At 33.9% G+C, this 14,641-nt stretch overlaps 6 protein-coding genes across 15 annotated transcripts in view; 2 read left to right on the forward strand and 4 right to left on the reverse strand.

The window, feature by feature from the left end:
• The first annotated feature begins 182 nt into the window (after positions 1 to 182).
• On the forward strand, positions 183 to 3,218 carry LOC124950990 (protein Abitram). Its single transcript, XM_047498642.1, has one exon. It carries the CDS (start codon positions 387 to 389, stop codon positions 1,128 to 1,130), a length of 744 nt encoding a protein of 247 aa, XP_047354598.1. The 5' UTR covers positions 183 to 386; the 3' UTR covers positions 1,131 to 3,218.
• On the reverse strand, positions 1,384 to 4,245 carry LOC124950975 (4-hydroxybenzoate polyprenyltransferase, mitochondrial). Of its 5 annotated transcripts, none has more exons than XM_047498616.1 (7): positions 4,021 to 4,245; positions 2,826 to 2,922; positions 2,590 to 2,756; positions 2,364 to 2,511; positions 2,036 to 2,229; positions 1,768 to 1,956; positions 1,384 to 1,661 (listed from the first exon to the last, which is right to left on the reverse strand). In XM_047498616.1, the coding sequence occupies exons 2-7, from the start codon at positions 2,854 to 2,856 to the stop codon at positions 1,515 to 1,517; spliced, it is 876 nt and encodes a 291-aa protein (XP_047354572.1). In that variant the 5' UTR covers positions 2,857 to 2,922; positions 4,021 to 4,245; the 3' UTR covers positions 1,384 to 1,514. The 5 variants fall into 5 exon arrangements, with proteins under 5 accessions (XP_047354572.1, XP_047354570.1, XP_047354569.1 ...); XM_047498614.1 differs by having other exon boundaries at positions 2,826 to 3,180; XM_047498613.1 differs by lacking the exon at positions 4,021 to 4,245 and adding an exon at positions 3,360 to 3,966 and having other exon boundaries at positions 2,826 to 3,180.
• A 134-nt stretch (positions 4,246 to 4,379) lies between these two features.
• On the reverse strand, positions 4,380 to 6,319 carry LOC124950976 (26S proteasome non-ATPase regulatory subunit 6). Its single transcript, XM_047498619.1, has 5 exons — positions 6,076 to 6,319; positions 5,503 to 5,854; positions 5,107 to 5,435; positions 4,864 to 5,032; positions 4,380 to 4,711 (listed from the first exon to the last, which is right to left on the reverse strand). Exons 1-5 carry the CDS (start codon positions 6,218 to 6,220, stop codon positions 4,537 to 4,539), a joined length of 1,170 nt encoding a protein of 389 aa, XP_047354575.1. The 5' UTR covers positions 6,221 to 6,319; the 3' UTR covers positions 4,380 to 4,536.
• A 1,251-nt stretch (positions 6,320 to 7,570) lies between these two features.
• LOC124950992 (vacuolar protein sorting-associated protein 37B) lies at positions 7,571 to 9,506 on the reverse strand. 2 transcript variants are annotated; one of them, XM_047498645.1, is made up of 5 exons: positions 9,310 to 9,506; positions 9,092 to 9,255; positions 8,830 to 9,001; positions 8,539 to 8,621; positions 7,571 to 8,433 (listed from the first exon to the last, which is right to left on the reverse strand). In XM_047498645.1, the coding sequence occupies exons 2-5, from the start codon at positions 9,221 to 9,223 to the stop codon at positions 8,176 to 8,178; spliced, it is 645 nt and encodes a 214-aa protein (XP_047354601.1). In that variant the 5' UTR covers positions 9,224 to 9,255; positions 9,310 to 9,506; the 3' UTR covers positions 7,571 to 8,175. The 2 variants fall into 2 exon arrangements, with proteins under 2 accessions (XP_047354601.1, XP_047354602.1); XM_047498646.1 differs by lacking the exon at positions 9,310 to 9,506 and having other exon boundaries at positions 9,092 to 9,289.
• LOC124950948 (ribosomal protein S6 kinase delta-1) lies at positions 8,709 to 13,446 on the forward strand. 3 transcript variants are annotated; one of them, XM_047498539.1, is made up of 6 exons: positions 8,712 to 9,996; positions 10,087 to 10,196; positions 10,279 to 12,549; positions 12,710 to 12,805; positions 12,884 to 13,063; positions 13,217 to 13,446. In XM_047498539.1, the coding sequence occupies exons 2-5, from the start codon at positions 10,101 to 10,103 to the stop codon at positions 12,989 to 12,991; spliced, it is 2,571 nt and encodes an 856-aa protein (XP_047354495.1). In that variant the 5' UTR covers positions 8,712 to 9,996; positions 10,087 to 10,100; the 3' UTR covers positions 12,992 to 13,063; positions 13,217 to 13,446. The 3 variants fall into 3 exon arrangements, with proteins under 3 accessions (XP_047354496.1, XP_047354495.1, XP_047354494.1); XM_047498538.1 differs by having other exon boundaries at positions 8,712 to 10,196; XM_047498540.1 differs by lacking the exon at positions 13,217 to 13,446 and having other exon boundaries at positions 8,709 to 10,196; positions 12,718 to 12,805; positions 12,884 to 13,026.
• The window catches only part of LOC124950942 (structural maintenance of chromosomes protein 2), a 4,690-nt gene continuing 3,237 nt past the window's right edge, over positions 13,189 to 14,641 (reverse strand). For 2 of the 3 annotated variants that reach the window (XM_047498526.1, XM_047498528.1), the window contains 3 exons: positions 14,189 to 14,641; positions 13,818 to 14,071; positions 13,189 to 13,735 (listed from right to left, as the gene is read on the reverse strand). The exon at positions 14,189 to 14,641 is cut by the window's right edge and continues 169 nt beyond it. In XM_047498526.1, the coding sequence (XP_047354482.1) occupies positions 13,310 to 13,735; positions 13,818 to 14,071; positions 14,189 to 14,641 (1,133 nt within the window). In that variant the 3' untranslated portion in view covers positions 13,189 to 13,309. The remainder of the gene's footprint in view (positions 13,736 to 13,817; positions 14,072 to 14,188) is intronic. The other variant, XM_047498527.1, reaches the window with a different exon arrangement.

Consider the following 14,641-nt stretch of genomic DNA (forward strand, 5'->3'; position numbering starts at 1 on the left):
TTTGCAACATAATACAAAATATTGCATGTAATTTGAATTTTTGAAAACTTTTGATATCTATTATGGAAAATAAAAAAAAAAAAAAAAAAAAAAAAGAGAAAAACATGAGAAAGGAAAAACGCGTATAGAAACATTTAGAATTGAATTATTAGTAGTATTTTGCTCTCATTGATTTTTTTCCCTGGCATAGGTCTGTTCACCTGCGCTCTGCGATGCGCTCAAACAGTGCGCTATTGTATTGTTACGAATGAAATATGTACATATCATACTCGGGCATATTAAGTAGATATATACTGACGCGCGCACACATATAAAGAATCAAGAGAGAGTAGCATCGATCAAAGAGAATTCCGAAAAAAGGCAAAAGTTAACAATTGTCAGGTATAATGGAACCATCGGCAAAAAAATTAAAAACTACTGAGGAAATTGACGTTATTAAAAGTAACGATAAATATAAAATAAAAATGGATGTAAGCTTTGAATTGGACGATCACGAGGGAGTAATTAACTTGGACGATAAATCGAACGAAAAAAAAGAAGATCCGATTTTCTTAACAGATGACGATTCATTTGTATTTCCACCTGACAACGATATATCCGATATGTTGGAAGGCATCGACTATAGTGGTTCGTTACCAACTATTACAGAACGTTACTTTTCTACGTATTATAAAGTTGACGTTCAAAGGCCCGGAGACGATATGTGTATCAGAGTACACAGTAATCGTATTTGTTTGATTTCGTTAGCACCGAGTCATAATATTTTTCAAAATGGTAACAAAATATTAAAAGTTGATTACAAAGTAAGCGACAAGTTAGATAGGATGTTAAATAAGGTCTCTGGAAAAAGTAAACACGGTGCTCAACCTTTGCAAATTAATTCTAACATTTGTGCGATATCTTGTTCGGACGGACAAATATACACAATAAAGTGCTGTATTATTGGGAAATTAATAGAAGTTAATGAAATATTATTGCATTATCCTGAACTTTTAAAGGAGCCACCGCACAAAGGTGGATACTTGGCCCTTGTGCTGCCTAACTTAAAGCTATTGGATAAAATAAAAGATACATTATTAACATCGGAGGAATATAAAACATTTATACTCTCGCGTAAATCTAAAGTATAAATTTTTTAATCGTTAATTGATTATGTTAAGACAATAATATAGTTTGCCTTTAACGAAAGTATAAGATTATTAACAAAAATACATATATAAGATTGTAATTATTTTTGATATAGGATCGTCATATGAAAACTTGATAGGAACGATATCTTTAAGCGGCGCATATCCTTTAAAAAATAATCTTATTAACGATCATGAGAGAAGAGAAAGGGGGCAGAAAACGGGAGAGAGAGAGAGAGAGAGAGAGAGTGACATATAATATGCAAGTATTGTGTATTTTCTTTCTCAGATAAAATAACTTATATCAGAGAACTATAAATTAACTAAAACTCATCAATGGCACTCTAAAAACCCGTATATTTCTTTTATACAATCTTTCTCCCTATACTATTTATTTTCTTCATCTTGTTTCTTTCGAGGATCTTTCAATAGATTACTCAAAATAATGCCTACAAAAATGATCATACCTATTCTCTGATTAGATACAAATTTATGAGCACAATCATTAGGATTATTGATATCCAAAGTATTTATCTGAAAAACCAAATATATAATATTATGGTTGTATTTATAGCAATTTATACACACACACACAAATATTCTGATATATATATATATATATTAATCACAAAGTTCTTACCTGACTGACGAGATGTTTTCCAGTTAATCCTACTGCTACGTAATATGGCCAAGTTTGCGCAGTTACAATACCAGACGTTAGTAATCCTGCTATCATAGATACACCAAAGGCAGACAAATAAAGTTGCGTTTTGTCTCCAAACTTCAATGCGGTCGATTTAATGTTTAACAGTAGATCATCCGCCTTGTCCTAATATAATAGAATATTCTTAATAACGTAATAGTGTTCTTAAACATTCATAGAAACGATGAAACGCATTTACGCTTACTTGATGGGCATAAATGGTATCATATATGATAGTCCAACAAATTCCACTGACATAAAGTGGTAAGCATATAGACCAATCGCATGATCCTCGCACCGCTGACCATCCTAAGAGAGCTCCCCAATTGAAGGTCATACCCAATATAAATTGAGGCCAATACGTTACTCTTTTCATTAAAGGATAAATTATTACCAAGCCTGTAATGAATAATAAATATGATATATATATATATATATATATACATATATACATATATACATATATACATATATATATATATATATATGCGTTAAATCTTTTTTATCCTTTTATTTTATCGATAAGCAACAACCTAAAGAACTTGCACCAAGTAAAACGCTATACCAGTTCAATTGTAATAGGACAAGTAAACCTAAACTCAATTGTCCTCCAAGAAAAATTAACGACTGTAAATACGTAATTTGTCCAGTAGCCAAAGGTCTATCGTTTGTTCTCGCTACCTAACAAAAATTTTATATATTTCATAGAGTATTATAAAATTGTAAGATGGTAATAAGTCGAATAATAGATTTAGATACCATTTTGTCGATATCACTATCCCACATATCATTTATGGTACAACCAGCGCCTCGCATTATAAATGCACCTATTCCAAATAGCGTCAATAATTTAAGATCTGGTAAAGAAGCTGGAGATGCCGCCATAGCTATACTCCAGCCGCAAGGCCAAAATAACAACCATGATCCTGAAAATGCAATACCATTTATTAATATATACAATAATTATAGTTGTGCCCAATTAACGTACATCTTACCTATAGGTTTATCTATTCTCATAAGCCTCATGTATGGTTGTATTTTTGGAGAAGAATTATTCAATATTCTCGCCGCTAATCTCGAATATCTTCTCTCCTGACAATTGGATAAATTAATATAACACAATGTAGGTAATCCTAACAAAGGTTTAACATTATCGCCTATGTCAAATTGTATTTTATATTTGTACTTAATTTTGACAGAGGATAAAGTATTAAAATTCTTAAAGGAACATAAACTGCTTAAAGTTATCTTGATCTTTTTTTCATTAGAGTTATTAATATACGTTGACAATCCATAAAATGCGCCCAGTTTTTGACCACTTCTTATTAATAACATGGTTTTATATTTTATCTGAAATGTATGTTTAATAAAAAAAGAATTGGAATGGAGCACATTATATATTACACATATACATAAGTAGATACATAAATTAGCTAAAAGATTATTAAACAAATTGAAAAAACATAGATGATGTTACATAAGCACATAACAATCACCTCACGTTGATAGAATTAAATTAATTTACTCGCCTTTTTAAATCTTCTCAAATTATAGATTCTATTATAATGTCAACGATTTATCTCAATACGTGATAACAATAATGACATATATTGCATATCTATTTCTAAGTCTATTTATTTGAAAAAGTGTCTAATCACATTGTTGGCATGTATCATCGTCAAATACTGAATGTAATCATGTTTGGCCAGGTAAGGCTGCTGCATGTGCTACTATATCATTGATCGCATAAAATAATCGTTGTTAATTGTAAGAGAACGATGAAAATTGAAGAATTTGTCGGAGAAAATTTGTCTGCAATAATTTTATTTCCCGATAAAATATTTCTACGTATCGTAAAAATCTACGTATATACGAGAGAGTTTACACTCGTATCATTCTTGATCTTGTCACTAGCCAATGAGTTAACAACTTATGTATAACATATATGTGCACACATAAAGAGGTACAAAAAAGTAGAGAGCAATAGAGATAGATTTACACACACATATACATATATAATCATACATACATACATACATACATACATACATATATATATATATGTGTGTGTGTATATGTATGTATGATTATATATATGTATATAGAGGAGATAATAGCGCTGCTCTCTCTGCAGCGAATTGGTTCATGAAAGAATTAAATAACTCAAATTTTTGCCAAAATAAATATTACTTGAACTTAATATGGCAGATTATTTGGCTCTGCTCCTTGAATATTTTCCACATGTCTGATGGATTATGCGAACTCTCAGTTGTCTTTAAACGAATCGTCGAAGAACGATCCTTACCAACTAATCAACGATAAAAATAACTACAATGTTACATTGAAATTCACAGGTGTCACAACAGTTACGTCCAACGGATGCTACCATTTATTGTATCATTTGATATATCTCGTATTGTTATTGCAAGAAACAAATGATATTAAAAAAATAATGTTATTAATAATTATAATAATTGAAGGAAAAAGGAAACTTGCATTATACGCCTTTATAACAAACTTTTATAAGATTCGAAAGTGGTACGAGTGCGACAGGATAATAGGACTTTTTATTACAAGATACAAATCCATTAATATGAGGAACTTATTAAATGATATAAAAGAAAATGTTACACGATAATATATGAAAAACTTATTATACACATTTGAGAGAAATAAATTTGTTTTTAATTTCATTATAATGTCCATTCATATGTTGATAACCCGTGACAATTTTTGTACCCTGTTAAGGAGCAAGTCTCCTTGCTTTACCATCGCCTGATATTGCCAATTTTTACTATCCGGACGATTAGTTTCTACTACTCCGCCAACGCGATCGACCTTACAATGTAATCTCCCAGCTGCAATAAATCGTGATAATTCCCTGGAAATCCAAAGAATAGGGATGTTAAAATATGTGCCAATTGTACGTATTAATTAATCATTTATGAGCAATTAAGGAGAAAAAAAAAAAAAAAAAAAAAAAAAAAAGAAAGAAAGAAAAGAATGAATCACGAAAAAGGGACCACAGCTTACTGATCTATATATTCTACGGTAACACCAAATGCTTCTGCCATATAATGTAACGTTAAAGAGCGGTACGACTCTAACAACTGTGTGTACGCAAGAATGCGCATTTCTCTGACGTAATATCTGTAATGTGGAAATATCAAATAATCTCTTCTTAGTAATCCTTCGACTTGGGCTGAAAAAGGAAAAAACAACGAAAGTAATAAAATGAAGAAGAGAATATTATACTGGCTGCATTATTTTTTTTACCAAGATTCTTGAAGAACTCAGCATAATGACAATTGTAGAGAGAAAAGAGATAATCCTTAACATCTGAATTGCTGTGCAATACTTCTAAAATCTCTGATCCTTTAATTATCTTATCGCGCAATTCGTTCCTAGGTAAACTTATCATACTCAAATAAACGGTGTATCTTACAAATGTATTGTAATCCATAAGTTCATAACTCGTAAATGTGCTTATTGTGTCCAAAAAGAAGTTTGCCGCTTCTTTAAAATCGCGCACTGCTATACAATAAGTACCCTGATATACTTTCAAGCGATTTCTTCTATCCCAATCGCCACCCTCTTCGATTAAACTAAAAATTTATATATCCATGTTTCGTCAATGCTTTTGTCAAATTCATATGCGCTTATAAAACATACCTTTTAGCTTTTTCTATATTCCTCGTTATATGATCGTGATCCAAATAAAACAAACCAATTCTAATATTATGAAATACAATGTCTAATCTATGGCCCAACGATACGGTTTTGTCGTAAGTTTTTCTAAACGCCGTTATCGCTCCTTCCTTATCTCCAATTCGGCAAAGATGTTCAGACTTTTTAAGATTAGCCTCTCGTACTTCCATTTCTCCTAAATTCTTCTCAGCATCCTCTATTGCACCATCCAGCTCTTTTAATTGTTCCGCATTACGGGCCCTCATGTTGGCCAAAAGCGCTTCGTCCACTATCCAACTGAGATCTTTGCAAACTTCTTCATAAAATGGTGCCATATCTGTTGAATATATGAAATTTTATGCTCTAGTTAGTGGGCAATCCGATTTTGTTCTTTACATGACACTGCAATATAGTACATTGATACTGTGCTTACAATAAATCTTATCACGTTAATGTTATCGGTAGGATAAATATTAAAAAAAAGTTAAGAGAAAAGTTTTGGAAAATATAATAAGGTAGGATATATAATCGGGGGGGGAAAAAAAAATGCAAACTCACTTTCTGCTTTAATGGCATCAAGCAGTTTAGTTTTCAAATACGGATCATCGTGATGTTCTGGAAGGCTTAATAAAAATTTAATTTGCGCCAATTCTAAATTGGGATTTTTTTCTAATCCTTCCTCTTCTAGATTTTCTAACGGCATTTTCACAATTAATAAACCGACATGGACGAAATTAATAGACGACTATGCGTATTTATAACGATACACCAGAAACGTATCGATGATACATAGAACGGATTGTTCTCGAGAGTGAAGCTCTTGAAGTTTTAAGGCGTAGATTTTACCATATTCCACTTGCTCGTAGGAAAATGCGATTGGCCAATCCCATGAGTGCGATACCCCTTATATACGCATGTATGTATATATATATATATATATGTATCTTCCCTATTAATGTGATCGATAAAAGACTAGGTTTTAGCGCCAATCGAACGTAAGCCTTTTGCTTTCTTTTCGCGTTTATAAAGAGGCAACTCTTACGAAGAGAAGTATATGGTATAAGGGGTACATAAAAGAACGACCTTGGTCGTCGGCGCATTGAAAAGTTCTTTCGAAGAAATATTCTGCTTTATCTTATGTATAATTTGACGAAATAGAATCGGTCCCTTCACCTTACATGTTACAAAGTTAAGTTATTGTCGTCGTACGAAGCGAAGGGCATATATATATATATATATATGTGTGTGTGTGTGTGTGTGCGTGTGTATACATATATATATATATATATGTATGTATGTACACTTTGCAAATTAATCGAATCGTCTCCTGTGAAAATAATGAAACGTGTAAAGAAATCTAAAGGCAATTTAAATGATTTATAAAAAATATTAAGGTGTGGTGCGTGCGTGTGTGCGGCGCGATGCGTATATAATATACGCAGTAGATGCGCGCGCGCAAGAAGAATCGCAAAGAGGAAGAAGTAGTAAATTTATTTAATTATATAGCTTTCGTGACATAGCCATCGATGTTTACAACTACGCGCGTTGCCGCAAGTTATCGTTGGACAGAAAAGATTCCTCCTCGTAACGGCTTAATGATTATTCTAGCTTGTCGTTTGATACAGTTTAAGTCATGTCAATACGTGAAAATGAAAACACATTACGATACGTTAAAAGTATCACCGAATGCTACTCAAAACGAAATAAAATCATCTTATTATAAATTGAGCATGCTATATCATCCCGATAGGAATAAGTCTGAACATGCAAAACGAAAATTTCAAAATATTTCACAGGCATATGACGTATTGAACAATTACCAAACACGCAAACGTTATGACAGATCGATTATGATAAAAGAAAACGTCGAGGAGGATGCTCCTAAAGTGACTTATACGTATGCTTCTGTTTACAAAAGTAAAATAGATCCAATGGGAAACAAATATTTTAATTTCGACGAATGGACTCGTCAGCATTACGGTGAAAGTTTATATGTAAGAAGAAGGAAAGCAAAATTTACGAAGGCAAACAATAAAATAAATATAACTGAAAGCACTAATAATAATGATAATTTATTTCCATATTGGACAATATTATTTCTGATAGTTTTCTTGATTTTAAAACTGATCTATCCGTTGAAATATACTACCGATTACGATGTACCACAGAAAAAGAAAGAAACGTAAAAAGTATAATTTCAAATGCATTGTTGTATAGTTGAATCGTCCAAGAGTAGAAATTTATTGATATTACATCTAATGTAAATTACTGTAAATAATTACATTTGCGAAAAGAGTATTTCTTAGTATTTTACTTTCTGTATGGGTGTCCTGTTCTTAAGACGACATTTGTCCTTTGTGTGTACATACATTTAGGCTACTCTCGGAAATGAAATTCTTTGCGAGAGGTAGACTGTAGATAGAATTAATTACCCAAATACGAAAATATAATTGCAAATATATACAATTGAAGGGGCAATAACTATTTTCGAAGCTTTATAAACGAAACTTTGCATCATTTTCAGAATAATCCAAACTCCTTTGAAATATTTCAATCATCTTTTGTATTTTACCAAAATACAACGCGACATAGGTATATTGATATATCATGCTATTATTTACAAAAGAAAAGTGAAAGAGAAATTGAATGTAGGCCTATTCAATATGGTCTATAAAGTGAAGGGCCTGATGGTATGGGCATTGGCATTGATACAGGCCCGGTTGGATATGGTATGGAAGGCGCAATTCCAGGAAAGTTAGAACTAAAATAGGACGAAGGATGCGACGATTTTCGCATTATTTCTCTGATCTTGTCGACTTTAACTTTACGTAAGTGCATTAATTTTCGCCTTGACAAAAATTGTTCTAAAAACTCATCCACCTCCATATCGCCAGCTAAAAATTTTTCAGCCACTTTCTGAAATATAAGCCTCGCAAATTAGTTTCTTCTTTAATTCGTAAAAAAGATCAAAAAAAAAAAAAAAAAAAAAAAAAAAAGGAGCCACCTTGTGTCTCCTCTTACCTCCGATTCCTCCTCAATTTCCGCAGCGGCCGCTTGCAAAAGGTCTAATGCCGTGTCGACTGTCATAATTCCCGATCTATCCTCTATGCGATAATAAAAAAAAAAAAAAAAAAAAAAAAAAAAAAGAAAAAAAGCAATTAGTATATTTTCTCTTACGTCTGTTTGACAATAGAAAAACAAAAGGATAAATATGCTCGTTATAATATCTATTAAAGGACATTTAAATATTCCTTTGGTAGCCGTCAATATAAAAATCAATTAACAATGTTTAATATCATTTGAAAGACATACTCATCTCATTGAGCTTCTCCTTGACGCTGAAGCATAATCGATGTCCCTTGTCGCTGAGTTCTTTTAAAATTTGTTTACCTTCTTCTAATTCTGGCTGTTTTGAAAGATTAAATTCTGCCAACGATCTGTTGCTAGCCATAAGTACTTCTTTCTCGGTTTCAAGCTCTTTAAACTAATTGCGATGAAATATTTTTTTAAGTCGGTTGGTAACTACTACATTGAAACGTAACGCGTATGATAAACATCCGAAACATTTTTATACCTGCTTAATGTCCTTTACGATGTCTTCGAACTTGCTATCGTCGTTCAATATGTCCTTTAATTCTTCATTACTTAAAAGTGTCAGCAAGCCCAATGCCGCGGGTATATCCGGTTCCTGACTCGATTTATACATATTGCGATATTTGTCCTTTTCCAATGATCAATCTATGGGAGACGAGTGGTTACCATCTAGATATATATATATATATACATACATACATATATATAAAAAAGAAGTTTCTTCTATCGTAAATAAGATGTCTTATTCTATGCGCCCAGATTCACCAAGAGTGTTAATCTTGCTTACTCCTTTGTCACACAGCTATGACGCAGAGTTCTGCGCAATCGTTAGGCAATTGTCAGTGTTTCTATGTGTCGATGACTTTTGTCGTTGAGGACTAATGGCGACGCGACTGAAATATCGTGTCGTCGGTCGATAAAAGAAAAGTCGATCTTTCATAGTCGATATGCATTTACGTGTCGACGAACCGAAGGAGAACTGTTGTACGGCGTTGAAGGAATAAATAAATCGCGGTCGCTTGAAAAGTCGCTTGAAAGATCATAATTTTTCGAGATGTACCGTTAATAATTATTTCATACATCGAGTTTGAGAATTGATATTTAAAGGAATACACGTATATCATAGATTTTACCGAGTTTTCTTTTTACCGAAAAAATAATACTATGAGATATTATTTAAATAGGTCCTTTTTCTTTTTATCGTCCAGCGCTGAAATGGCATGAAATTTGAAAATATCGCTTCTGCGTAAGAACAAGAACGCAGAAGGAACTTTTCCGTTTTCGTTTCGAGCCCATCATGACAACATTGAACTGCCGTTGTTCTCTGTCTCAGCTACGATATAACCTCAAAGTGATGATCTACGACAATCTGAAATGAAGAAAAGTGTAAGAGGATTTAATAACGTTTAATAACGTTGAAAATGTAATTGTAAGGATCACCGGTTAATCGCATTAAAATTCTTTAACGTACGAAAGATGTGCCATATAAGATGCCATCGACGAAAGACAAGTGGGTCAGACGTTTCGTTATACCCGAAACTACGCGACACAGAAAAGGTTTTACCATTTACAAAGTCACATCCGTGGTATGACAATTGTTGATTCGTCCATAATGATAATATTTAATAACAATGAAAAGTTTCGAATCTTTTATCCGTTCACTTTCAGATATATTTAAAGGCATCCAGAGAGGAAGTATCGAAGGTATCCGTTTGGAAGCGTTACAATGACTTTAAGAAGCTCCATTCGGCGTTATACGCCTTGCATGCGCACTTTCAGATCAAAGATCCTTTTCCACCATTTACAAAATCCAAATTCTTCGGTAGATTCGAGGTCGAGGTCGTTCAAGAGAGAAAGAACAGCGCGTTGAAGTTCTTAGATTTCATTGGGAAACATCGGTGCTTATATACCAGCGACATTTTCATTAAATTTTTTGAAAAGAGTAGTCTTAACGACAGCGATACGATAAACGGTCGTTCGCAGTCCGTCGGTTCTGATACATCCGAGGACGATCATAATATTGCCGGGCTAAACGACGCCGGCTTAACGAACAACATTGAGATAACAGAAAGCGCCCGTCTTTCGTTGGGTAATATCATTGATCATAACGAGGAAGAATCAAGATCTTTCGGCGTAGAAGAGAGTCCATTTGAAATAGCGGGCCCGTTGAAAGAGGAGGAGGAGGAGGAGGAGGAGGAGGAGGAGGAGGAGGGGGAATGTTGTTGCGTTGCCGCTAAGGGGGGCAATAACGGTTTCGTTATAAGCGAATATAAGTCGGATGGCCTGAAACTGGATGATCGTCGTTATAATAATAGGCATGAGAATGATAAAAGGTACGAGTTGAAAAAGGCCAAAATGTTAAAAATAAAGAATCCCAAGGCCATACAAGATTGTACGGATCTTGCACGTACGTGCAAGGACGTTACTCATTATATAGTAGTAGCTGCCGCGTATATAAGCGCGGCGTTCAAGCACGAAGCCATTGCGGAATATGAAGAGGCATTTGCCCAATACAAAATGGGAATATCAACGTTGTTGTTAGGCGTTGAAACCGATCCGGACGATGGGAGGAAAATAATAATCAAAGAGAAGGTATCGAAATATTTGGATAGGGCCGAGAAATTGTACAATAGATACTTAAATTGGAATATTTCGCTTCTTAATAAGCCCACGACGGATCTTAAAAATTACAAAGTATTGAATATAATAGATTCCTTAATGCTCGTTAAAGATTTGCACACTAATGACGTTAGAATAGTGAAGAGTATCGAAAAGCCATTATCCAATAAGGAAAATCCAATAAGCGATTATATATTGCGGGGCCAAATACCATTTATGGTACGTTTGCACGCTTATATCGAAACGGAAGCAACGGTATTTCTTATATTGGAATACGTTAAGCGCGGTAGATTGTGGGATTTTATAATTAAAAATTACAAATCGCAGAACGACAAGTTAAAAAACGATGATGATTATCGTTCGGAAAGAATACGGCTCGGTATTAGGGATGAATGCCAAAATACTTTTGAAGGAATATCTAATGACGAGAATGAGAGGAAATTAATAACGGAACGTATTTGCCGTTACGACGTTGAAGAATCGACCAGCAGGATGAAGCTCGTTACGTCGAAGGAAGACAATGCGCAATGCCAGATATATTATAACGTTGACGAAATCTGTGGCAGTGACGTGCCTACGACCCAATTGTTAGAAAAAGCCCAAAAATTGTTACAATCCGTTAATGCCACTTTAAGGAGAAGTAATTTCGTCGTTAATCGATCAAACGGGCCAAAAGAAGAATTCATTTGTTCGCGAAAGAACGTTAGTCGTGGATTAAAGATGTCCAACGAGGCCGGTTCTCAATTTAAAGGATCATCATCGAGCGTGGATAATAATAATTTGAGGAGATTTTTAACCGATAATTTGGATTATAGTTTTGCCAACGCGCAAGATAATAATACGTCGAGTAGTAATAATAGTTCGACTAGTAACTCGATAATAACAGATGATATCAAACAGGAGGAATGTTGTTATTCAACGTATGACAATAATATTCGATCGTTGCGAATGAATGATGGTATCGAGGAACGAACGAAATGTTTCAGTGAAAATAATTCTCAGATAGAGGAAGGAGCACTTTGGGAAATCCCTGAAGAAGTCGTTTGCCGTTGGGCAGCAGAAATTCTTTTAGCGCTCGAAGCATTGCACCAACAAGGAGTTATAATATTCGATTTGAAGCCGGAAAAGATATTATTGGACGAGCATGGTCGTGCAACGTTAACATATATTGTACCATATCGTAACGGCGAATTAACAAAAATAAGAGAACAAGAATATTCGTCTCCGGAGTTGTATATGTTTTCACCTACTACTTGTACATCACCGGCTACGGACATTTGGAATTATGGAATCATTTTGTACGAGTTACTTACAGGCATTGTAAGTTTAACATTCCAATTGATTCATTTGAATTAAATAACAGGCCTCTCTCCCCCGGCATTTATTCATCAGAATTAATCACCCTTTTTTACCTTTTTTCTTTTTCTTCTCTCTCTCTCTCTCTCCCCTCTCTCCCCCCCCCCTCTCTCTCTCTCTCCAGAAGTTTAGATCTATACACGGCGAACCGTTTCGTTCTCACTCCGTCGTAAGCGTACCTAATAAATTGTCGGATAATGCCAGATCTTTACTCTTAAACGTAAGCCAAAGATGAAAAATAAAAATGCTTGAGTATATTTCATCAATGCACCATTTAAAATATTATCAATCTTCGTAGATTCTCAAGTATGAGCCGGAAGAACGATTAACGATATCGGACATCAAGAAGCATTACTTTTTTGAAAAGATCGATTGGTCGACCATGGTATATTCTAATACGATATAATGAAGGAAAAGACCGGGGTCTTTTGAAACGATTTAATGAATTTTGTTATTAAATCTAACGTCCGCTTTAAAGGTAGGATATTAATAATAATCTCACGGCCGAATCAACTTCCTCCTCTTTTTTTTTCTTTTTTTCCTTCCTTATCAAGTATCAGTTTAACCTTCAGGTTAAACTTAAATAATAAATAGAAAATCTCATAGGGTAAAACAAATGAATTTATTTCAGACGGAGGGAATTACAACAGTAGTGTTAGAGAAAGAAGGAGAATTACTGAAAAAAGCAAGAAAATGTAAAAATATGCGCTCTTTAATATATTATTTACTTTGATCTAGATTTCTCTGTTCTAGTAACCGTTGACATCCCGTCAATGAATCTGGTTGTAAATAATACATTAGCATTATTGAACATACCATCTTTTAATGATACAACAATAAACTGTGAATGTTTAAAGTGTCTCTTCAACATTGTACCTATATTTTCTGTATGAGAAAGATCCAAAGCTGCATCTACTTCGTCCAATATGTAAAGCGGAGCTGGCTTAAATAAAAGCATAGCTAGTATTAATGATAAAGCAACTAAGGATCTTTGACCGCCAGACAATTCTCCCAATGATTCTTTCCAAACTCCAGAAAAGCCAATTTTGATTTCTAATCCCTCTGTAACCGTTTGATTTTCCGGAGGTATCAATTTAGCGTCAGCTCCTGGCAACAGACTATTGAATATCGAACCAAAGTCTCTATTAACCTGAAACGACGGGACCTCGATAGGAGACAAAATTTTTATCGGCAAGATCATCGAAAGAGCAGGTAATAACAAACAATTATACCTGTTCCCAAGCTTTAAGCAACGTCTCCTTCTTCTTTTCATCCAAATATTTGATCGTTTCTAGTATCTTCTTTTTATCGCTCTCAACGATCTTTTTCTTTTTCACCATATCATTATACTGTTCCTCTTCCTTGTCCAAGAGATTAATCGCTCGTGTATTGACGTTACGGCTAAGCTTATCGCACTGTATCTGCAATTGCTGCAATTTCTGTTCCATTTCCTCTGGCTTGTTAACCTCAAAATCGTACATACCACCTGGGATATACGATAAATAAATAAATATATATATATATATATATATGTATATATAATTATGATATAACGATATTATATCGATCAATCTTATCAATAACCTAAGCCTGCCTTAGATACCTGCTTTCCCAAAGTATTGCTTATCCTCTTCTATCCATTGATACCTTTTCGTTAGTTCGACAACTTTTTCCTTGCAATCCTTCGAATAATTGCCAAATGTATTAATCTCGTGATTTAACTTTTTTATTTCCAATTCTGTTTCTCCGTTTTGCTTCACGATATCTTCTCTCTTTGCATTTAACTTTTGCACATCCTCATTCTGTTGATTTATAATACGCTTTTGTTCTTTAACGTTCTTTCTTAAATCCTCCAACGTGACATTAATTTCCTCGAGTTCTTTTTCGTAATCACGTGCGATTTCATTGAGCTCAATTAACTTTTCTTCGGCCTTAATCAATTGTCCCTTACCACTCTCTATAGTTCCCTTTAACTCTTTTATCTCCAATTCCAGCGTTTCCGATTCTTGTTCCCGTTTTTGCCACTCGGCACGACTCTTTTCAGCTTTCCTCTTTA

Source organism: Vespa velutina, chromosome 8 (assembly GCF_912470025.1).
Source record: "Vespa velutina chromosome 8, iVesVel2.1, whole genome shotgun sequence".
Classification (NCBI taxonomy): Eukaryota; Metazoa; Arthropoda; class Insecta; order Hymenoptera; family Vespidae; genus Vespa; species Vespa velutina.

Bases quoted from the DNA above. Each gene is read 5' to 3' on its own strand.
- LOC124950975 (XM_047498614.1), bottom strand. From the start codon at position 3,165: ATGTTATTAATAAGAAGTGGTCAAAAACTGGGCGCATTTTATGGATTG. The intron at 2,512-2,589 runs GTATCTAAATCT...AATTTTTGTTAG, and splicing joins ATAGTGATATCGACAAAATG to GTAGCGAGAACAAACGATAG. The intron at 1,662-1,767 runs GTAAGAACTTTG...TTGGTTTTTCAG, and splicing joins GAAAACATCTCGTCAGTCAG to ATAAATACTTTGGATATCAA.
- LOC124950948 (XM_047498538.1), top strand. From the start codon at position 10,101: ATGCCATCGACGAAAGACAAGTGGGTCAGACGTTTCGTTATACCCGAA. The intron at 10,197-10,278 runs GTATGACAATTG...GTTCACTTTCAG, and splicing joins TTTACAAAGTCACATCCGTG to ATATATTTAAAGGCATCCAG. The intron at 12,550-12,709 runs GTAAGTTTAACA...CTCTCTCTCCAG, and splicing joins ACGAGTTACTTACAGGCATT to AAGTTTAGATCTATACACGG.
- LOC124950976 (XM_047498619.1), bottom strand. From the start codon at position 6,220: ATGCCGTTAGAAAATCTAGAAGAGGAAGGATTAGAAAAAAATCCCAAT. The intron at 5,855-6,075 runs GTGAGTTTGCAT...TATATTCAACAG, and splicing joins TGATGCCATTAAAGCAGAAA to ATATGGCACCATTTTATGAA. The intron at 5,033-5,106 runs GTAAAAAAAATA...TTCCTTTTTCAG, and splicing joins TGAGTTCTTCAAGAATCTTG to CCCAAGTCGAAGGATTACTA.
- LOC124950992 (XM_047498645.1), bottom strand. From the start codon at position 9,223: ATGTATAAATCGAGTCAGGAACCGGATATACCCGCGGCATTGGGCTTG. The intron at 9,002-9,091 runs GTATAAAAATGT...CATCGCAATTAG, and splicing joins TCGTAAAGGACATTAAGCAG to TTTAAAGAGCTTGAAACCGA. The intron at 8,434-8,538 runs GTAAGAGGAGAC...CTTATATTTCAG, and splicing joins AAATTGAGGAGGAATCGGAG to AAAGTGGCTGAAAAATTTTT.
- LOC124950990 (XM_047498642.1), top strand. From the start codon at position 387: ATGGAACCATCGGCAAAAAAATTAAAAACTACTGAGGAAATTGACGTT.